This window comes from Oryx dammah, unplaced genomic scaffold, assembly GCF_014754425.2.
Source record: "Oryx dammah isolate SB20612 unplaced genomic scaffold, SCBI_Odam_1.1 HiC_scaffold_27, whole genome shotgun sequence".
Classification (NCBI taxonomy): Eukaryota; Metazoa; Chordata; class Mammalia; order Artiodactyla; family Bovidae; genus Oryx; species Oryx dammah.
This window is the reverse complement of record NW_024070211.1, coordinates 26,086,292-26,110,525: the sequence shown is the minus strand read 5'-3', so window position 1 is coordinate 26,110,525 and position 24,234 is coordinate 26,086,292. Positions and strand designations below refer to the sequence as shown.

Sequence of the window (24,234 nt, the reverse complement as noted above, 5' to 3'; positions counted from 1 at the left end):
GTCTGATGCTGTAAAGAGCAATATTGCATAGGAACCTGGAATGTTAGGTCCATGAATCAAGGCAAACTGGAAGTGGTCAAACAGGAGATGGCAAGAGTGAACGCCAACATTTTAAGAATCAGCAAACTAAAATGGACTGGAATGGGTGAATTTAACTCAGATGACCATTATATCTACTACTGCAGGCAGGGATCCCTTAGAAGAAATGGAATAGCCATCATGGTGAACAGAAGAGTCCAAAATGCAATACTTGGATGTAATCCCAAAAACGACAGAATGATCTCCCTTGGTTTCCAAGGCAAACCATTCAATATCATGGTAATCCAAGTCTATGCTCCAACCAGTAATGCTGAAGAAGCTTATGTTGAATGGTTCTATGAAGACCTACAAGACTTTCTAGAACTAACACCCAAAAAAGGTGTCCTTTTCATTATAGGGGACCAGAATGCAAAAGTAAGAAGTCAAGAAACATCTAGAGTAACAGGCAAATTTGGCCTTGGAATACAGAATGAAGCAGGACAAAGGCTAATCGAGTTCTGCCAAGAGAACACACTGGTCATAGCAAACACGGTCTTGCAAAAACACAAGAGAAGATTCTACACATGGATATCACCAAAATCAGATTGACTATATTCTTTGCAGCCAAAGATGAAGAAGCTCTACACAGTCAGCAAAAACAAGACTGGGAGCTGACTGTGGTTCAGATCATGAACTCCTTATTGTCGAATTCAGACTTAAACTGAAGAAAGTAGGGAAAACCACTAGACCATTCATGTATGACCTAAATCAAATCCTTTAGGATTATACAGTGGAAGTGAGAAATAGATTCCGGGGATTAGATCTGATAGAGTGCCTAAAGAACTATGGACAGAAGTTTGTGACATTGTACAGGAGACAGGGATCAAGACCATCCGCAAGAAAAAGAAATGCAAAAAAGGAAAATGGCTGTCTGAGGAGGGCTTACAAATAGCTGTGAAAAGAAGAAAAGCAAAAAGCAAAGAAGAAAAGGAAAGATATACTCATTTGAATGCAGAGTTTCAAAGAATAGAAAGGAGAGAGAAGAAAGCCTCAGTGATTAGTGCAAATAAAGAATAGAATGGGAACGAGTAGAGATCTCTTCAAGAAAATTAAAGATACCAAGGGAACATTTCCTGCAAAGATGGGCTCAATAAAGGACAGAAATGGTATGGACCTAACAGAAGCAGAAGATATTAAGGAGAGGTGGCAAGAATACACAAAAAATCTATACAAAAAAAAGATCTTCACAACCCAGATAATCACGACGGTGTGATCACTCACCTAGAGCCAGACATCCTGGAATGTGAAGTCATGTGGACCTTAGGAAGCATCACTATGAACAAAGCTAGTGGAGGTGATGGAATTCCAGTTGAGTTCCTTCAAATTGTAAAAGATGATGCTGTGAAAGTGCTGCACTCAATATGCTAGCAAATTTTGAAAACTCAGCAGTGGCCACAGGACTGGAAAAGATCAGTTTTCATTCCAATCCCAAAGAAAGGCAATGCCAAAAAATGCTCAAACTACCACACAATTGCACTCATCTCACACGCTAGTAAAGTAATGCTCAAAATTCTCCAAGCCAGGCTTCAGCAATACATGAACCATGAACTTCCAGAAATTTAAGCTGGTTTTAGAAAAAGCAGAGGAACCAGAGATCAAATTGCCAACATCCATTGGATCATTGAAAAAGTAAGAGAGTGCCAGAAAAACATCTATTTCTGCTTTATTGACTATGCCAAAGCCTTTGACTGTGTGGATCACAATAAACTGTGGAAAATTCTGAAAGAGATGGGAATACCAGACCACCTGACCTGCCTCTTGAGAAATCTGTATGCAGATTAGGAAGCAACAGTTAGACCTGAGCATGGAACAACAGACTGGTTCCAAATAGGAAAAGGAGTAGGTCAGGGCTATATATAGTCACCCTGCTTATTTAACTTCTATGCAGAGTACATCATGAGAAACGCTGGGCTGGAAGAAACACTGGCTGGAATCAAAATTGCCAGGAGAAATATCAATAACCTCAGATATGCAGATGCACCACCCTGATGGCAGAAAGTGAAGAAGAACTAAAAAGCCTCTTCATGAAAGTGAAAGAGGAGAGTGAACATTCAGAAAACGAAGATCATGGCATCCGGTCCCATCACTTCATGGGAAATAGTTGGGGAAACAGTGGCTGACTTTATTTTTTGGGCTCCAAAATCACTGCAGATGGTGACTTCAGCCATGAAATCAAAAGACGCTTACTCCTTGGCAGGAAAGTTATGACCAACCTAGACAGCATATTAAAAAGCAGAGACATTACTTTGCCAAAAAAGGTCTATCTAGCCAAGGCCATAGTTTTTCCAGTAGTCATGTATGGATGTGAGAATTGGATTATACAGAAAGCTGAGCACTGAAGAATTGATGCTTTTGAACTGTGGTGTTGGAGAAGACTCTTGAGAGTCTGTTGGACTGCAAGGAGATCCAACCAGTCCATCCTAAAGGAGATCAGTCCTGGCTGTTCATTGGAAGGACTGATGCTGAAGTTGAAACTCCAATAATTTGGCCATCTCATGTGAAGAGGTGACTCATTTAAAAAGATCCTGATGTTTGGAAAGATTGAAGGTAGGAGAAGGAGGAGACAACAGAGGATGAGATGGTTGGATGGCATCACTGACTCAGTGGACATGACTTTGAGTAAACTCTGGGAGTTGTTGATGAACAGGGAGGACTGGCGTGCTGCAGTCCATGGGGTTGCAAAGAGTGGGACACAACTGAGTGACTGAACTAAACTGAAGGAAGCCTACATTTTATTTATAGTGAAATCATTCTTACCCAGTTTCTTGATGGCTATGTAGAGAAGCACAAAGAAGTGACTGGTAAGAGGAGAGTAGTGATACACACTTTGGGTTAAATTACAGCGAGCACCATGTGAAAATGCTTCCTATACAAATGGTCACCACATGCTGTGTTCTCAAAAAATGTAGCCATGACATGATATTCTTGCAGTCCTCATATCTGAAACTCTATCTCTTTTGGCCTTTTTTTTTCAAAGCTATGATAGAGATTAGAAAAAGGAGCATAATTTATGAATAGGAATTTTAAGCTTGGGAATTGGCAACTACAAAATTATTTTTTTTAATTTTGGGGTATCAGCCAGAAACCAAACTGTATGTGCCAGAGTTTAAATTCCTATAGGCATTATAAGACTGAGGCTGAGAACAACTGAGACGTGAGACTTTAAAATGTTATTAAGGCCAATGGACGTCTCCAACTGGATTTGTGCTTGAGAATCCAAGATGACTTTTGTAGTCATAAAGAATAACAAAGAATGTATTTAGGACCTGATTTTTTTTTTTTTTAGCTAGAAGGTTCACAGCATCTCATTGGGGCCTTTCTAACATAACTTGCTAAAGTGTAAATTTCAATATTACTAGCTTCACCCAGAAGTCAATCTATAAATACCGAAAAGACCTTATTAGAACAACATCTCACCCAGAAATAGTCCCATGGCAGGGTCTCTAAGAAAGATACTGGAACAGGGCTCCAGTACACTAGGGGCTGTTTTACGGATTTTATTTTATGTGTGTTCTAAAATCAGAAGGGAGAAAGAAAAGAGAAAGAGAGAGATGAGAAAGAGTGAAAGCCAGCATTCAAAGAACCTACACAGTTAAGGTTATATCCTTGAAAAGTTAACAGTGAGATGCTTCCCATTTATCAAGCTCCCCAAACAATACATTTTTACATTATATCAAGATTCCTTAAATATATAACCAGTCTCTTAGAGTCACACCTTAATGAGCCGACTAACCAGCAATGATGTATACAAGGAGGGCTGTGAGCACAACTGACGTGTTTTAAAACCTATGACCACTGTTCTGGTTACAAAATGACACTCAATGTTCATAGGGCAAGATTCTGCTATACTTGTACTTTCTGCTTTCAGTGAAAAACAAAGCAATAAAAATCCTGATTACATACTGTAATGGCCATCCTGCTCCTATTTTAAATGGGAAGAAATGAGATACTGTTAGCAATAAGAACTCCCAAGTCTCCAAAAGCACCCTCCAAGAAAGTTTCCTAAAATCTTGCCCTCTAGAACAGGATCAGTTTCAGCAGGTTTCAGTGCAGACAAGGGCTCCTCCAGCAACCCTTAGGATCACCTGCAACCTTCATATGAAAAAAGAAAAATAAAGTCTTTGATTATCTTAATGGAAGGAACATTTGATTAAGCTTTCAGCTTGTTGCATATTCAAAATCACAGGCCTGTTTATATGTTTGCCCTGGCTTTGATAAAAGGACATGGAGGAAGCTGTGCTCTCATCCACTTTCACACTATTATGCTCAAAATACACACTTACTATGCTAAAAAAAGGAGGAGGGTGGTTCAGGAGGCAGATTTATGGCTTGCAGTGCGTTATCTAGACAACAGCAACTCTCCAGGGAGCCACTGTGAGCTTGCCCCTTTCAGTGTTTGTTCTAATGGATGGATGTTATCCAACCCTGTTACATACTGCAAACCTGTTAGAGACAGGTCCCTATTTAGCACCCACTGTAAAGTGGAAGCTACACATTTAAGTGTTGTCTGCGCAAAAGTGGAAGCAGTGACAGATTTTATTTTCTTGGGCTCCAAAAATCACTGTGGACAGTGACCACAGCCATGAAATTAAAAGAAGTCTGTTCCTTGGAAGAAAAGCTATGACAAACTAGACAGTATATTAAGAAGCACAGACATCACTTTGCCAACAAAGGTCCATATAGTCAAAACCACGGTTTTTTCAGCAGTCATGTACAGATTTGAGAGTTGGACTGTAAAGAAGAATTGAGGCTTTCGAATTATGGTACTGGAGGAGACTCTTGAGAGTCCCTTGGACTGAAAGGAGATCAAACCAGTCATTCCTAAAAGAAATCAACCTGAATATCCATGGAAAGAACCAATGCTGAAGCTGAAGCTTCAATACTTTGGCCACCTGATGTGAAGAGCCGACTCACTGGAAAAGACCCTGATGCTGGGAAAGATTGAGGACAAAAGGAGAAGGGGATGGCAGAGGATGAGATGGTTAGAGAGCATCACCAACTAAATGGACGTGAGTTTGAGCAAACTCCGGAAGATATGGAGGACAGAGGAGATGCTGTCCATGAGATCGTAAAGAGTCAGACACAACTTAGCCACTGAACAACATGTGCACATAACACGGACAAAAGGTCCCAGATAAGAAACTTTACAAACACCAACTCCACAGCCTTTGTCAAAGAGTCTTTTTGACCAAACTGCCTGAGAAATTCATGTGCATAGATGCTCAGTAGGAAGATGCCAGGCAAAAAGGAGTGGCTCACCCTTCCTCGTGTTCCCTCCCTTCCCTTCCCTTCCAAGGTATGTGTGCTAGTTGCTGTCGTGTCCAGCGTTTTGTAACCCGAGGGACCATAGCTACCAGGCTCTTCTGTCGGCTGGGAATTCCTCAGACAAGAACATAGGAGTGGGTTGCTATGCCTTCTTCCAGGGGATCTTCGAAACCCAGGGACTGAACCCAGGTCTCCAGCATTGCAGGTGGATTCTTTACCAGCTGAGCTGCCTGGGAAGCCATTCCAAGAGTGATAGTACATTCCTATCATTTTTCGCTATAAGCTATCTTAGATAGATTCTGTTTTAGAAAGTAGCTCCCGCGTTTTGTCATAAAGCACCTAAAGCACAGGAGAGCCACCAGAGAACTCCTCGAGCATAGGCAGACCAATCTATCAGAAGAGGGAAAGAAGGAATTTAATGTCAGAGCTGTTTTTTCAGCTATGAGTCTATACTGGCAGCCATTCTGTTGAATGTTCAGAGGTTCCAGCACTCTGGGTACTAACCTCCACATGTGGGACCACACCATTAGGGACGTTTCCCAGTGAAAGCCATGGCTTCATGAGACAAATGATGTCTGGGATCAACTCTCTTTTCCTGTCACTGCAGTTTTGGGGCAACCTATGGAAATGTTTGGGGCTTCCCAGGTGGCATTAGTAGTAAAGTACCTGCCTGCCAATGCAGAAGATGTAGCAGACGCAAATTTGATCCCTGGGTCGGGAAGATCCCCTGGAGGAGGGCATGGCAACCCACTCCAGTATTCTTGCCTGGAGAATGCCCATGAACAGAGGAGCCTAGCGGGCTACAGTTTATAGGTTCACAAACAGTTGGACACGACTAAATCAACTTAGTATGCATGCATGGAAACATTTTGTATTTTAGGCTCAAGCTAAGGAGAAAACCAAATGTTTGTTGGTGTGTGCACACACGTGTGTGCACATATGCACCTGTGTATGTGTTGGGGGTGAGAAAAGTAGGCAGTGGGAGAAGATCCATTAAAAAGAAGAAAGAGAGGGATTAATACTTATAGAAATAGCTAGGTAAGGTTTGCCTATCTCGACAGATTAAAGTATAAAGAAAAAAACAAAACCCTCATGAATCTAACTGAAGACAACACATAAAACGCCCTCTTACTGTATACCAGCCTGAAAACAGCACCCAGACACTGAGTTTCAGAGAAGGTCTGTACAGGAGGGTGACAGAGACAGGTGTTTTAATTAGTCCCTGAAGATTTAAGATGTCTCCATTCAGGATTAGTTCTGCAGCACAGCTCTTGGTTTTCCCAATGTTTAAAGAAAAAAAAAAAAAAAAACTCTTTAAAGACATCAGTATGGGGTTAATGGAAGCCTTGATAAAAGTTTCTCTGGATCTCTTTATTGATGCTTAATTGCAAGCTGGACGCTAGAGTCTCTTCTGGCTCCTCTGAGGAGACATTCATTCAGCCAGTGGGAGTCACAACTAGATAATTTAGAAGCCCGTCCAAAACCTTTGCTCGCCCTGTGCTGTTTATTTCTCATCTCAGTAGGGTGCTTATTTCCATATCTCTTGATGGTTTCTCCATAGGGTGTAAAAGTTGGCGGTACTGTCCAAAGCAACAAGCATATAGCACTGAAGAATGGAAAGCCCATCAGCATTAAGACTGTCGAGTGTTTAGTGAATGCTGGTGAAAGGATTTTCGTTCTCACAAATGAACATGTGTGTATGCTTAGGTAGGACAGAAGGGGAAAAGAAAATCAGGAAAAATAATGTTCTTGGTTCTGGATATATAAATAAAACTTTCATTTTCTTAGAGTGAAATATTCATCTCTTTAAAAATGCAACCCAATTTTTACTTATATGCAGTAATTACCTCTCAACTCTATAGACATACTGTTTGTCTGTTCTGTTCAGTCAACCTTGAAGCTGGATAATTTAGGAGGTTCCTTTGGAAGGCTTCTATTTTTTTCTCCTCACCAGGACTTGTGGCTTCCACCTTGAATACAAATTCATGGACTCTCATGCCACATGCAAGAAGCTGTAACATTGTCTACCCTATTAGTTTATGTTATTCTTCATTATGATCATAATTAGTGAGCTTGCTTGTGGCAACAATATTCCACAGACCTGAAATTATTTTATGTATAAAGTTAGAATCAAGAGATTGTTCCCTTAAAAAAAAACTGTATTGCGTGTTTTAAAAAGTACAGTTCCTAGGCATTATGGACTAAACCAGAAGCCCTTGGTTGGATCAGAAATGTTAATGAGAAAACCACAGCCAGGCTTCTCTGAAGCCCACTGTGTGCTTGTTTAGGGCTACAATGACCCTGGTACAGAAAGGACTCCCCAGCCAGCTTCCACCTTAGAGGTCCTACAGATTGCATACCAACCACTGAGGATGTATAACCAATTTTTCAGCAAAAGTTCTCAATAAAATTGATTTATAATTTGTTTGAAAAATTTTGAAATGTGCCTTTAGGAAGATTTCTGACTTATAGATTTCACTAGTTTCATCAAGTGATTTTTTCCGTTTACATTTCTTAGGAGTAAGAAAAAGAAAAAACATCATTGACTTGAGATCAAAGACAAACAAGATGTCATCCCAGTGAGGGAGCAACCTTAAAAATCAGCAAAGATGATTATTTTTTTAAAATGCTGCCAGCATCTAGGAACCATACAACAGTGCCAAGAATGCATGTTTTCAAGAAAACCGGAACACTGCCTTCTCAGAATAGTCCACCACATGCCACGTTCAGTATTTAAACCTGAGTGTCAGTGGGGAAAGATTTGTGGTACAAGAAAGCAAAGGCCTGTTTGAAATTCTAATTGTTTTTGTGAAATCTTGTTCATAGAGTCAAAACCTCTAGAAAAGAGGTTGTCCTGCTAAATACCATCGGTTCGGTTCAGGTTCAGTTGCTCAGTCATGTCCAACTCTTTGTGACCCCATGAATCGCAGCACGCCAGGCCTCCCTGTCCATCACCAACTCCCGGAGTCCACTCAGACTCATGTCCATCGAGTCAGTGATGCCATCCAGCCACCTCATCCTCTGTTGTCCCCTTCTTCTCCTGCCCCCAATCCCTCCCAGCATCAAAGTCTTTTCCAATGAGTCAACTCTTCGCATGAGGTGGCCAAAGTACTGGAGCTTCAGCTTTACCATCATTCCTTCCAAGGAAATCTTAGGGTTGATCTCCTTCAGAATGGACTGGTTGGATCTCCCTACAGTCCAAGGGACTCTCAAGAGTCTTCTCCAACACCACAGTTCAAAAGCATCAATTCTTCGGCGCTCAGCCTTCTTCACAGTCCAACTCTCACATCCATACATGACCACAGGAAAAACCACAGCCTTGACTAGACGGACTTTAGTCAGCAAAGTAATGTTTCAAATGTGAGATGAACCTAAATGTTAATCCACCTCATCCTTTGCTAGAGACGTTTCTGACAAATGACACCAGTATTTCAGTATCTCTCACTGGTCCTTTTCAACTACAGCAGAGGGGTAGAGATTTGAATTAAGATTTCCAAATAATGATTTTAAACTTCTTTTAAGGCAAAATTAATTGAATATCTGCTAGAAGCTGGGCGTGTGATTTCACATTTAGTCTTCACCATAAACATGTGAGGATGAAACAAGATGATATGATGTGGATAACGGTTAAGAATATGGATGCTGGGACTTCCCTGGTGGTCTAGTGGTTAAGAATCTGCCTTTGTTTGGGATGAATACATATATACTGTTATATTTAAAATGGATAACCAACAAGCTCCTGCTGTACAGCACATGGAACTCTGCTCAATGTTATGTGGCAGCCTGGATGGGAGTAGAGTTTGGGAGAGAACGGATACATGTATGGACTTCCCAGGTGTGGCTAGTAGTAAAGAACCTGTCTGCCAATGCAGGTTCAAAGAAAGAAACACAGGAGGGCATGGCAACCCACTTCAGTACTCTTGCCTGGACAGTCCCATGGACAGAGGAGCCTGGCAGGCTACAGTCCATAGGGTTGCACAGTCAGACATGACTGAAGGGACTTTGCGTCAATGCACATGCAGATACAAGTATATGTATATGTATGGCTGAATCCCTTCTCTGTTCACCTGAAACTATCACAACATTGTTAATGGGCTATACTCCAATACAAAATAAAAAGTTAAAAAAAAAAAAAAAAAGAATCTGCCTTTCAGTGCAGGGAACCTAGGTTCAATCCCTGGTGAGGGAATTAAGATCCCACATGCCATGGGGCAAGTAAGTCTGCTCACCACAGCTACAGAAAGCCCATATGCCACAATGAAGACCCAGCACAGCCAAAAAAAAAAAAAATTAAAAAAGTAGAATGTGGACTCAAAAAGTCAATTACCTTCCAATGCAAAGATTGGTTCTGGGCCACTGCTTGACATTGTAAATTAAGTTCCAAGCTGGATGGGGGGGGAGACACAGCCACACCCATTCATTTACATATTGTTTGTGGCTGCTTTTGCTTTACAATGCAGAGTTGTATACTTGCAAAGTCCTATCCTCTTGATTTAGTCCTCTGGAGCAGGGATCAATAGACTTTTTCTGGAAAGATCTAGATGGCAAATATGTTCACAGGCATCTCTACCAAGGGAACTCCACTCTGTTGTGCTTCTGGAAAAGCAGCCTTAGGCAGCACACACACAAGGCAGTGTACCTTTGTTTCAACAAAATTTCTTTATGGACACTCACATTTGAATGTTTTATAGTTTCCAAATTTCACAAAACATTATTATGATTATTTATTATTCTCAGCCCTTGAAAAAAAAGATTCTTAAGGGGTTTCAAAGTGGGGGATCAAGATTTGGGCTCTGGTTTGCCAAACCCTGCTCTAGAACACTAACTCCAGGAGATAATGAAGGACAGGGAAGCCTGGTGTGTAGCAGTTCATGCAGTCACAAAGAGTTGGACATGACTCAGCAACTGAACAACAACAGCCATTCCCACAATCACCAGGACTGTGTTTTCTGCTTGTTAATTTGATCTTAAACCACAGATGAGGCCTACACAGAACTATCCCTCACCCCAAACAATAGGCCAGAACCACTCCAGTATGACACACTTCATCACCTTACCTATTAAGCCAAACTGGACTTTCTGAAATCTCTACTTTCTTCCTGTTTGTTTGCATGTCTAGGCATGCTTACACAAGAGCCCCTTTATCAGACAACTGCATGCATCTAAGAGGCAGGATTTTACACACTGAAATTAAGAAAGCTTGCAAGGGCTCTTTCCAAAGCTCTTCTTCATTTGATATGTGCAATTCTGTAGATTCTTCCCATGAAATCACACAAAAATTGTCTAGGCTTCAGACCCCACAAAACCTGTTCCACTCCACCATGCCTGGAGCACACTGCCTCACACAATTGCTCTAAGATGTTTCCCTTTCTTCCACCATCTCCTTAAAGCTGAGCTCTCACTATCTGTAAGACAGGTAGCAATTATACCCAGTGGGGATGAGAATTCCCACTGCTCCCCATTATCTCACTCAAATAACATAATATGTCTAATTAAAAGACGGCCAAGAAACAGAATGGGAACAGAGCAGTTGAGTAATAAGAGACAGTAGGCCTCTCGTAGTTGGTTATTTTCTTTTCTCTACTCATTATTTTGGTTTTATTAACTTTATCACTACTTGACAAAAGAGGGCTCACTGGTTGTTTTTACTGTAAATAAATGTGTTAATCAACAGATGGGTGCTGAATATCTGTGCTGTGCACTCGTATGGGTGCTGTGCACTGGCATTATAATGAGGTTCCTGTCACTTTATCATCGATGTGGAGTTTTCTTACAGTTTTCGTAACGGTCCATCCTAGAGAACAAGGCCAGTCTGACAAGCAGCACCAATTCATCTGATGGCAAAGCCCCTAGGATTCTTTACAGGAGGCCCCCAAAGGGCCTTTTATAATGGGCTCTCCTCTGACAACAGCGCTGAGAGCCCTGCATTCCCAGCACAGAGTGATGGAACCCAGCAAAGACAGGTCGGCGATGGAATGCCAAAAGGTGGACCTTGCTATGAAGTCATGAAATCTGTTTCTCAAATATACCATAGACCAGAGTTTCTCAGTCTTGGCACCATGGACTGTTCAGACCAGATAATTCTTTGTTGGGCGGAGGGCGGTATCATTTGCATTATAGGATGTTTAATAGCATCCCTGGACTTAATGTTGTAGATGCAATAAGCCTCTCCCCGCTCCTAGCTTTGACAACTGAAAAACGTCTCCTGATGTTTGCCAAATGTCTGGGGGAGGGACGTGGAACACCTATACCTGTGGCACAGACAGCTTGGAAGGACTGAGGAGAGGCAAGATTGAGATGCATCCTGACAATTCAGCTGAAGCACTTTTGGAATGCTTTCCCTCTCTTGGAATGGTCTTAAGAGCCAGTTTTGAAACATCATAGGGAAACTAAACTTTCTTTCTTCAAGCCCATTGCTTATGGCTACAATTTTTGGAATCACAGAATTTTAGAATTAGAAAGGATCTTAGAGATTAGCTAGGTTCAAATGATTACGCAATCTACTGAGTATCGGAATTCATCCAAATCCAGTGTTAAGAGATGTTTTGTCACCAGGACAGGGCAGTTGTGCCTTAGAGAGGTTATCAGATGTATTTCCTTGTAAAGGGCATCTAGAACAGAAGCATAGGCAAAGTAAAAGTCAAAAGTATAGGTGTCTTGGATACACTGTGGGGTTAGTAGAGAATATGAGCCATAGAGCTTCACCAGAACTTAAACAAAACAACCTAGAGCATAGTCCAGCCCCAGAGCTGGGAGACTGGTGGGGGTTTCAGGGGTGCAGAGTGGAAACTGGTTTGGTGCTAATATTCAGGTCTACTGCTGGTTGCCATCATGGAATTTTTAGCATAAACATCCACATTTCTGTTGCTTGGTCAGGAAAACCTCGTTTCATTTATACAGCATTTCTCTCTCCTAGGGACACATTCTGTATTCATTTCCCTCAGATGGTCCACTTAAGTAAAAGTAAAGGAAAGTCATCTAGAAAACAAATCACCCAGCAGTCAGATTATGCATTTTTCATAAGCATCAAAACCATCTCTTCCTAAACAAAAGACGGAACAGTTACCAGAGGATGCAAGATGGAGGAAGGAAAACATGAGTCTTCAAGGGAAATCTCATCTTGTTCCTTTTGGACTGCAATGGAGTGTTCAGTTCAGTTCAGTCGCTCAGTCGTGTCCGACTCTTTGCGACCCCATGAATGCAATGGAGTGTAGGGAGGGAGAATGTCCATTTTCTTGTGTGATTTTTACCTGTGGGACCACTTCAGCAGCTGCCACATTCTGGCTCCTCTTCTCAATTTTCCTTCATCTTCTTGGCATGAGGCAGGGGGTGGGGTAATGGAGGAAGAGAATTTGGGAGAAGTCTTATATGCTCAGGTCATCCCTTGCTGCTCTCTGATCTGCCTCCTGGCAGAGCATCCGTTTGGGCGACCTGAGCAGAGCAGGCTTTGTCCTGGCAGGGAGTCGGCAGTCAGCCAACTGGGCTACCCTGTCCCTGGGTGACACAGGGTAAGTGTCACCAGAGTCAGTTCGTTTGGCCACAGATACAAAGCTCACATCCTTTCATCAGCTCATCAGCAATAAAGCTGGCACTTTTGAATTCCCTTTGTCTTGTCCTGCCTTTTATTTCAATTGGGTTTGAACTCAGGAGGGGAGGAAAAGGGTGCTATTAGCCCCTTAAGACACCAACTGTAAGACTGGGGTTAGGATGGCTTAAATAACCACATGAGAACACCGATCCATTCACACTCTATATCCCAGCTACTTTCACAACTACACCACATTCACAGCTACAAGATCAAAGCCCAATTAGACCGTCATCTCTAGGCTCAGATACTCAGAATCTGGTCTCACAAAAGCCAGCTATCTGTTAATTTTAAAGAAAGCAACTTTTTCCTTTTGGAAGCATGATTCTCCCTGGGTTCAAGCACTGGCTCTGACACGAGCTTAGGTGAATTTCACCTTCACAGTGCTGTTCAACTGTGACAGTCTCAGTGATGGTGATGATAAAACCAGGAATTCTAGGTTTTATGTTTGTTTGTTTCTAAATATCTTACCAGTGAGAGAAAGAACCCTGTGAAAACAGGACAAATTGCAGAATCCATGAAACTTGGTGGACTCCAGGTGGTTAAAGCTAACATTCAATGTATTCCTTATAGAGTGAGACATCACTGCCTATAGAGGTCCCTAAGGAATTTAATTTAATGAAATGATCAGAATGACAGCAATTAGAATATAATTGTGAGTAAGTAAATATGCATAGGGGAACTTTGATAGAGTTTATGGCTGCTACATTCACCCGGAATTTTTGACCTACATTATTAATCTACACTACTATGAAGAAAGGGTTTGTTAATCAAAGATAAACCATCCCGATGATTCTGAATTAGTAAATGCCAAATCGCGGCAGCATAATGAGGCAATGCTGTGCACACAGACAACTCTCTGCTAAGTGGAAGCTCTCTGGCCGGCCACATAGGAGGTCTCTCCTTACTGAAAAATTTCTTTTTAATTTTGAACCTCTTCCCACCATTACCCTTCACGAAAATTAAAATAAGGAGCTAGAATTTTGTCCTATTCAGCAAACCGTCTGGCAGGACTGCTTGCCGTGGCAGAGAAAATCTCACTGTGTCAGAGGAATTTCCTGTTCACCTTTTTCCTAGATCTAAAAGAATTACACCTATATTTTTAATAAAACTTTGACTTTGTTTCCTTCTCTCGCATAACATTTCTGCACATTTTCCTTTTTTGGAGGATTTTTGGCTGGTCTTCCTTCTGTGCTTTGTGCCTCCTGGCTTGGTAGGGGTTGACATAATCCCTTGGCTTGAATCCTTAGGTACACAGAGAAGTCTCCCCACAAAATCTGTGGGAGCCAAGCCTGTCCTCAGCACATCTCCTAAAGGCTGCCCTCCACCAAACAGAATGATTTCACCTTGTACAGCTGAGGCTTCAAAAAGTTCCTTCCTAGTATTAATCCCGTTAAGAACACAAAGTAAGTAAGTAAGTGAAGTCGCTCAGTTGTGTCCGACTCTTTGCAACCCCATGGACTGTAGCTTACCAGGCTCCTCTGTCCATGATTTTCCAGGCAAGAGTGCTGGAGTGGGTTGCCGTTTCCTTCTCCAGCGGATCTTCCCGACCCAGGGATCGAACCCAGGTCTCCCGCATTGTAGACAGACGCTTTACCATCTGAGCCACTGGGGAAGTCCTAAAGTCAAGATGTACTGGCGGGAAGCCGGAAGGGTATGGGGGCGCGGAACATACTGACTGAATCATAAAACAGATTCCCCAGGGGTTCGCAGACCACCTTCCCGGCTCCCTGGATGTCTGAGATCCTCCCTAGGTTTCTGAGGATCACTGTGCAATGTTTCCATTGCCTTCTTCCAAAAGCCAACTAACAAAAGGCTGCCATTCAGAATTCTTGTGACGCTATCAAAACCTCCTAAATCATACTACCCATTGTAAAGAAATAAAACTGGTGACCATACAGTGCTCATATCCTAAAAGTGCAGAAATAAAAGGCAAACACAGAACCAGAGGACCTGTTCACACCACATATATTAAAAGACTCATCACATCTGTGTAACTGAAACTGCCTTCCGGGAAGGTCTGCAATTCCAGAGCCAGTTCAAAATCCCATTCCCTCCTTCCCGCCCCATTCTTAACTTTTTATTTATTCTAGAGAGTTCAGGGGAAAGTGAGAAAAGAATGGCTTGGGATTGGAATACTGGAATAGTTCTCACTATAGAATCAATTAGTACAGATATATTTTACTTAACTATTGAGTGCACTTACTGAAACATTCATTTTAGAGAGAAGTGCAGCAAAAGGCAATAGGGTTGTTAGCAATTTATAATCCTTTCCCAGTGAAGTGTGTTGTTCTTAATAGCTTCACAAAAGAATAAACCATGGTCCTTTCTTCCTCCACCCCTTTAAATCCCCAGAAATAAATAACAGGGAGCCAGCAATGTGAAACATGTGGTAGAAATCCAGAATGGAAAATTAGTATGATAAAGTGTGGAGACTGCTTTGTGGGAAGAATGGGAGTAACTGGGCCAGGAGCAGAGCCTAGAAATCTAGATTCTCATTCACACTTTGGAAAATCTGATATTCAAGACTGGATAACAGTTCTGAAATGAACTCAGCAGAAACACCCTAGGAACAGAATCTGTTTTCTAGTCATCTGCATTAGAAGAGAAAGTGTGCAGGAAATGAGGCAAATTAACTCTTCTCTCCCACCTGTCCAGTGTGAATGTAACTATGAAAGTGGCTCCAAAAGCAGGATGTGTTTGAAGGAAAATTTTGTCAACCACACAGATCAAGCTCCCCATTAAACCATTCATTGTTCACAGGCTTATAGGGTAATTCTAACAAAGACCTATGTCAATATTAAAAAAAAAAAAATCAAAACTACAGCTGCTAATGTTTTTGTTGGAAAATACAACAAAGTGTAGCACTCTGCCTTGCTAAAAATCAATTTTGTATTCCTAAATTGCAGTAAATTGTAAATGCACTGATATCCAACCATGACTTTGTGATTAAAAAGGCCAAGACACATCCCTTACATGAGAAGTCCAGCACAGAATGACCCAATTCACCATCATCTGTTTTCAACCAGTGTCCTAGACTTCATTTAATCTCCACCACCTAGTACAATGCATGCTATACAGTTGGTACCAAAAAAAAAATCTGCTGAATGAATAAACATCCTTCTAAGTATTGTTTGTATTATAACACAACTCACACATTTACGATTAGATCCCTGTAGTTCTTCTTCAAGGGCAGGACTTAAGCAACAAGCACAGATATCAACATAAGCTCTTTCTCTATATTTAGATCCGACAATAAAGTGGATGTGATTCCTACCTGCTTGGTTGGTGGTCACAGTGACTGACACGGATTGGTCTGGGCTAGGGTTATACTTGGACACACCATTCACTGCCCAGATTTCAAACGTGTAGTTGGTATGAGCCAGGAGGTCAGTGATGGAGACCTTGGTGGTCTTCAGGCCGTTCTGCTGTGGGGTGTAGTGGACCCCACTTCCACAGGGTCGGCACTTGCTGGAGTCACCTGCTCCACACTTCTTGCACACAACATTGTAGGAAATGTCCTGGCGGCCCCCCGTGTTCTGAGGACTGCTCCATTCCAAGTTCACAGAAGTCTCATTGACATTTGAAATCAAGTTGAGAGGAGCAGATGGTGGGCCTGGAGGAAAAAAAAAAAAAACAAACCACACTATCAAACCAAGAACTGAAACGAGCCTTTTGGAATCTCTCAGAACTTATATTCTTTTCTGCAGCTATAAGAAATAAGATGAGCCCATTTAGCAAAGAAAGCCCAAAGCAAATTAAGCCAGCAAAAATCATTTAAAAGAGCAATATGACAGGAGGCTGTCTGTGTGAGTGTCATTCTCTTTTCTGTATAAACAAATGCAGCACTGACCAGAGAAGTAAAGTAACTCTATATCAAACAGGCTCCAAACGGCTTTCTCTCTGAAGTGACCTGGCTATTTTTCTCATAACTTGTCTAGCCTTACTCTTATCATTTGAAAGATGTGTACACAGTTGTGTTTCTAGTTCCCAGGGCTGCTGTGGCACTCTGGTAAACTACTAGTTATATACCACTTTTGAAGATAAATGATGATTCCTAAGTACAGTGTGTTATCAATATGGAATAAAATTAACTGAATGGCATAGATATCCCTCTTCCATCCGACACAGTAGTTGAGAGTTAAACTATTTGTGGGTAATTAGTAGGAACTGGTTTAGCCTGGCTGCAGAGAAGTCAAAGGTACAGTTGTTGAGAATTCTCAACTCCACAGCAGGATTGTGCAAAGGTGCCCAAATCTCCATGGCCTGATCTTCAGCTGACCAGGGCTGCACCAGGTCCTTCTCATTTCTACTGACATCAAAGGTTTCCAAAATATATCTGGTGGTCATGATTCTTTTGAAACAGAACTGATTGCAAACAACATAGTACTTCGTTTAAAAATAGTAACAATAAATAAGAGCACAGAACCCTCTCGATTCTTACTGTAGATTAGTCTCTAGGCCAAGATGTTATGAAACAAGTTGTCTTCAGGGAGAAGAATCAGGATAGGAGAGAAAAGAGGGGATTTTCCTGATCTGACCTGACTCTAAAGGTCTAAAAGATGCCTGCCACGCTCTAATGAAAAATATTGATTCACTGCAACAACTGGGAAGTTCTCTTTTTGCTTCCCTCTTTCCAATTTTGGTCTTCAAAGAAAAGAGCCGAAGTAAGTATCAATGAAAAATTGAGACTTCTTGCTTATTGTTTCTATTCTACTGCTAATTTACTTGTAATCATTGCTTTCAGGGAAATCTGTCCTTGTTACTCAGGAAAAGAAAGTTAAAAGGAAGTAACTGGCAGGCTTCCTTATCTAGTCAATCATAATGGAATATACAGTCCCAGACTAGCCATTGGCAGAGAATTGGATGAGGTAACTTTATGAAGGAGGAGTAAATACCCAGTATTACTGAGTTCACAGTGACAAATGGCTAAAGGATTTTGGTAGTAATATTGAACAAAATAATTCATCTCCTTTTCTTCTCATACAACTTAATTGAAGACCGCAACAGGGTAGGCAGGACCTCCCAATTTCCCTTGGAGACTAATTACTGACAACCTCTCTCTCTTAGTGTTAAGACTTGATCCCCATCCTAAGAACCTTAAAGGAAAAACAGTGCCGTAAAATTTGTGTTAAAGGACAAGACTGCCCCCACAGAAGTCTTCAGAAAAAAATGCACAAATTTCTTTCTCATTTAGATTTTAAATTTATCTCTTTGGTCCTTAGTAGAGTGAGCGTTAATGTTTTTTTTGAATAACATGATTAGAGCTATTTGAAATAACAGACACTTAGGGCCAGATAAGATGTTAAAGATCATTTGGCTGAATAGTTTCATTTTATAGATGAGGAAATTGAGAGCCAGAAAGTGGAGCTGATAATACTGAAAGTTCGTGCAATCTAATTAGTAACAGAGTTCGACTAAAATCCCAAAGTACTAACTCCCACACAGTGGGGTTATTTCCACATTAAAGATAAAATAACAACAAAATCAGGAGCTTCTACCAAAGTTTGAAAGGCAAAGACAGGAAAAAGGACCAAGTATCTTCAATTTTGTTCAAATTCTGAGATGTTTCTTGCCATCCTAGTGAAACTGATTGCTAGTCTGCTGCTAAAGATGACCACAGCTTGGTTCATAAAATGGGTCAAGCCACTGGTTCTTATTTTGCTGTGACTTTCAGGGTTAAATAAGAGTGACTCTTAAATCCATTAACCCCCTTGCCAAGGTTCCTAGTCCACTTTCACATGGGAAAATGTGACACAATGAATCAAGCACTGCAGAAGCAAAAAGTCAGTAATTAGTATGTAGGACGGGACATGGCAGTGTCTAAACAGAGAAGAAATGGAGCAGAAAACTAAATGGTCACAGGACTCAGAGATATAACACTGCCACGTGAAAAAAAAAAAAAAAAAAAAGATGCTGCAGGGTTTCAACATGGAGGGCTGGCATGAAAACAAGACACAGTCCGGAACAGCCTTCTTCCTTTGGGCAGTGATTCTTAAAGAATCTACCCTGGAGCAGGTGCTCAAAGGAGGACAGAACTAATAAGCAAGCTCAGAAGTTCAACGCTGCCTCCATGAATGGTTTGGCGAATTTGTACTGCATTTGTTTCATGTTTTGTTGCCACAAGGAGTGATGGCTCCATGGTGGCACAGTAGCAGAAATTTGAAAATTGGACTATAACTGGAGATTTAAGGTGGGGGGAATGAAATAAAAGAAATGCGTACCCAATATGATTGTTGGCCTACATAAGCTTGGGGAAAGACACCTGGAAAAGGAATTTTATAAATTAAAATCATTATGGTGGTTGTATTGTATCTGTGTTTTCTCTTTTTTTGAAAATTCTTGCCAACGATAAGATGGTAAATACATCATGTGTGTTTTCATATATAGGGAAAGATCGTCTCTTCCTCAGAAAGGAAGGCACATTATTCTCAAGAAAATGAGAAAAAAGCATGGACTTTAATACAGCCAAAAGTCAGTCTGGGCCAAACAGTCATCCTTAACAGCAGCATCTTAAAATAATTACCTATAGAGATGACTAAAGAGTAAAAAATAAGCATCCTTAGCAACATGAATAGTTCTCAATAAAAACAAGGCATCCAGAAGGGAAAAAAACTTACATTTTTTACATACTTAAAGTTTACATTATCTTGTCTTTTTTTTCTATAAGCACTAAAACCGAGCAGGAACTATGGACAGATCCCTGTGGCCCCAGCATGCAGTTTATAGGAAAGTTTTAGCCAGCCTCCTGAGCCTCCCTCAAGTTCCAAACAGCAAATCTAATCAGAGAAGAGAGAACGCACAGAAACAAAGGAAAACAGTCAAGCAAGAAAAAATAATAATCATTTGGCCATAAAACAAAGTCAAAGAAGTTTAGTTCCTCCTCAGTTCAGTTCAGTCACTGAGTCGTGTCTGACTCTTTGTGACCCCCATGGACTGCAGCACCCCAGGCCTCCCTGTCCATCACCAACTCCCAGAGTTTACTCAAACTCATGTCCACTGAGCTGGTGATGCCATCCAGCCATCTCATCTTCTGTCACCCCGTTTTCTTCCCACCTTCAATCTTTCCCAGCATCATCATCTTTTCAAATGAGCCAGTTCTTCACATCAGATGGCCAAATTATTGGAGTTTTAGCTTCAGCATCAGTCCTTCCAGTGAATATTCAGGGATGATTTCCTTTAGGATGGACTGGTTTGATCTCTTTGTAGTCCAAGGGACTCTCAAAAGTCTTATCCAACACCATAGTTCAAAAGCATCAGTTCTTCGCCACTCAACTTTCTTTATGGTATGACTTTCACATGTCACGTGATGTGATGGATCATGAAAAAAGCCATAATGGAAAAGCCATAACTTTGACTGGATGGACCTTTGGTGCCAAAGTAATGTCTCTGCTTTTTAATATGCTGTCTAGATTAGTCATAACTTTTCTTCCAAGGCACAAGTGTCTTTTAATTTCATGGCTGCAGTCACCATCTGCAGTGATTTTGGAGCCCCCCAAAATAAAGTCTGTCATTGTTTTCCCATCTATTTGTGATGAAGTGATGGGACCAGATCCCATGATCTCAGTTTTCTCAATGTTGAGTTTTAAGCCAACTTCTTCATTCTCCTCTTTCACTTCCATCAAGAGGCTCTTCAGTTCTTCTTCACTTTCTGCCACAAGGGTGGTGTCATCTGCATATCTGAGGTTATTGATATTTCTCCCGGCAATCTTGATTCCAGCTTGTGCTACTTCCAGCCCAGAGTTTCTCATGATGTACTCTGCATATATGTTAAATAAGCAGGGTGACAATATACAGACTTGATGTACTCCTTTACCGATTTAGAATCAGTCTGTTGTTCCATGTCCAGTTCTAATTGTTGTTTCCTGACCTCCACACAGATTTCTCAGGAGTCAGGTCAGGTGGTCTGGTACTCAAATCTTTTGAAGAATTTTCCACAGTTTGTTGTGATCCACACAGCTAAAGGCTTTGGCATAGTCAATAAAGCAGAAATAGATGTTTTTTGAAACATCTCTTGCTTTTTTCGATGATCCAACAGATGTTGGCAATTTGATTTCTGGTTCCTCTGCCTTTTCTAAATCCAGCATGAACATCTGGAAGTTCACAGATCACGTACTGTTGAAGCCTGGCTGGGAGAATTTTGAGCATTACTTTGCTAGTGTGTGAAAGTGTAAGTGAAGTTGCTCAGTTGTGTCCAACTCTTGGCAACCCCATGGACTGTAGCCTACCAAGCTCCTCTATCCAGGCAAGAGTACTGGAGTGGGTTGCCATTTCCTTCTTCAGGGGATCTTCCCAACCCAGGGATTGAACCCGGGTCTTCCACAGTGTATGCAGATGCTTTTACCGTCTAAGCCACCAATAAATGGGCAATAGCGTGTGAGGTGAGTGCAATTGTGTGGTAGTTTGAGCATTCTTTGGCATTGCCTTTCTTTGGGATTGGAATGAAAACTGACCTTTTCCAGTTCTGTGCCCTGATGAGTTTTCCAAATTTGCTGAAATATTGAGTGCAGCACTTTCATAGCATCATCCTTTAGGATCTGAAATAGCTCAACTGGAATTCCATTACCTCTACTAGCTTTGTTCGTAGTGATGCTTCCTAAGGCCCGCTTGACTTTGCATTCCAGGATGTCTGGCTCTGGGTGAGTGATCACACCATCGTGATTATCTGGGTTGTGAAGATCTTTTTTGTATAGTTCTTCTGTGTATTCTTGCCACCTCTTCTTAATATCTTCTGTTTCTGTTATGTCCATAATATTTCTGTCCTTTATTGCACCCATCTTTTCATGAAATGTTCCCTTGGTATCTCTAATTTTCTTGAAGAGATCTCTAGTCTTTCCCATTCTATTGATTTCCTCTAGGTCTTTGGATTGATCACTGGGGAAGGCTTACTTATCTCTTCTTGCTATTCTTTGGAACTCTGCATTCAAATGGGTATATCTTTCCTTTTCCCCTTTGCCTTTTGCTTCTCTTCTTTTCACAGCTATTTGTAAGGCCTCCTCAGACAACCATTGTGCCTTTTTGCATTTCTTTTTCTTGGGGATGGTCTTGATCCCGGCCTCCTGTACAATATCACAAACCTTAGTCCATAGTTCTAAAGGCACTCTATCAGATCTAATCCCTGGAATCTATTTCTCACTTCTACTGCATAATCATAACAGATTTTGATTTAGGTCATACATGAATGGTCTAGTGGCTGTCCCTACTTTCTTCAGTTTAAGTCTGAATTTGACAATAAGGAGTTCATGATCTGAGCCACAGTCAGTTCCCGGTCTTGTTTTTGCTGACTGTATAGAGCTTCTCCATCTTTGGCTGCAAAGAATATAATCAATCTGATTTTGGTATTGACCATCTGGTGATGTCCATGTGTAAAGTCTTCTCTTGTGTTGTGGAAGAGGGTGTTTGCTATGGCAGAACTCTATTAGCCTTTGCCCTGCTTCATTTTGTACTCGAAGGCCAAATTTGCCTGTTAATCCAGGTATTTCTTGACTTCTGACTTTTGCATTCTAGTCCCCTATAATGAAAAGGACATCATTTTGGGGTGTTACTTCTAAGAGGTCTTGTAGGTCTTCATTCAACTTCAGCTTCTTCAGTGTTACTAGTTGGGGCATAGACTTGGATTACTGTGATACTGAATGGTTTGTCTTGGAAACAAACAGATCATTCTGTCATTTTTGAGACTGCATCCAAGTACTGCATTTCAGACTCTTTTGTTGACTATAATGGCTACTCCATTTTTTCTAAGGGATTCTTGCCCATAGTAGATATAATGGTCATCTGAATTAAATTCATCCATTCCAGTCCATTTTAGTTCACTTCAGTTCATTTCAGTCACTCAGTCGTGTCTGACTCTTTGCAACCCCATGAATCGCAGCACGCCAGGCCTCCCTGTCCATCACCAACTCCCGGAGTTCACTCAAATTCATGTCCACCGAGTCAGTGATGTCATCCAGCCATCTTATCCTCTGTCATCCCCTTCTCCTCCTGCCCCCAATCCCTCACAGCATCAGAGTCTTTTCCAGTGAGTCCACTCTTTTCATGAGGTGCCCAAAGTACTGGAGTTTCAGCTTTAGCATCATTCCTTCCAAAGAACACCCAGGGCTAATCTCCTTTAGAATCGACTGGTTGGATCTCCTGGCAGTCCAAGGGACTCTCAAGAGTCTTCTCCAACACCACAGTTCAAAAGCATCAATTCTTGAGTGCTCAGCTTTCTGCACAGTCCAACTCTCACATCCATATTTTAGTTCACTGATTCCTAAAGTGTCAGTGTTCACTCTTGCCATCTCCTGTTTGACCACTTCCAATTTCCCTTGATTTATGGACCTAACGCTCCAGGTTCCTATGCAGTATTGCTCTTTATAACATTGGACTTTACTTCCATCACTAGTCACATCCACAACTGGGTGTTGTGGTTGCTTTGGCTCCGTATCTTCATTCCACATCTTCATGTGTTCCTCCTCAAAAGTGGAATACTTTCCTAAACCATAACCTTGAGTTCTGCAGATACAAACCCTCATCAGGTAGAAGAAGTTAACTGCATGGAGACCATAAGCACTAGACCTCAGACCAATTTGAATCAGAAGATCGATGACTGAGATTCTGGATACATTACCCTGTTACCTCACCATCAACCAATCAGAGAACTGAGTATGAGCTGATCACATACCCCAAGACCCTCTCCCTTATACTGTCTTGAGAAACTCTTCCCTCAGTGTTTTTGAGTGTTAGCTCTCCATTCTGCTCACTTGGTGCCTGGTTATAAATGCTGTACTTTCTTTCACCACAGCTTTGTGTCAGTAGATTTGCTTTGCTGTGGGTCAGGTAAGCAGGCACATGTTTGGTTTGGTAAGAGCATATCTAGATATTTAGGAATAATTGAATTTCTGACAAATGATTGCCTTTCTCATCAGAAATATGCCCACCTCTTAATGTCTCCAATTATATATATGAGATTTATAATTAAGAGAGATAATCACACTATTTAATTTTCTAGTCTCTATATTGATGTCATATCTAAACACACACCAATATCAGGGAGCTGTAGGTCATTGTGAATTATAATGTTTTATGTCTTCCCAAACTGCCCCACTACTGGCCTGAATGCAGGACTGGCAGTTATCCTGGTTATATTCTTTCCTGTTTCAGGGCAGCTATCAATATTTCTGGTTCTCTTTGAACATGGAAGGATAAAAAGGTCTTGTTCAAATTGGTTTTAGAAAAGGCAGAGGAAGCAGAGATCAAATTGCCAACATCTGCTGGATCGTGGAAAAAGCAAGAGAGTTCCAGAAAAACATCTATTTCTACTTTAT

General features: G+C 41.3%; 1 protein-coding gene across 2 annotated transcripts in view; it reads right to left on the bottom strand.

Annotated features, from left to right (window-relative positions):
• The window catches only part of EPHA4 (EPH receptor A4), a 162,948-nt gene that overhangs the window by 56,463 nt on the left and 82,251 nt on the right, over window positions 1–24,234 (bottom strand). For both annotated transcript variants that reach the window (XM_040228232.1, XM_040228231.1), the window contains exon 5: window positions 16,206–16,544. In XM_040228232.1, the coding sequence (XP_040084166.1) occupies window positions 16,206–16,544 (339 nt within the window). The remainder of the gene's footprint in view (window positions 1–16,205; window positions 16,545–24,234) is intronic.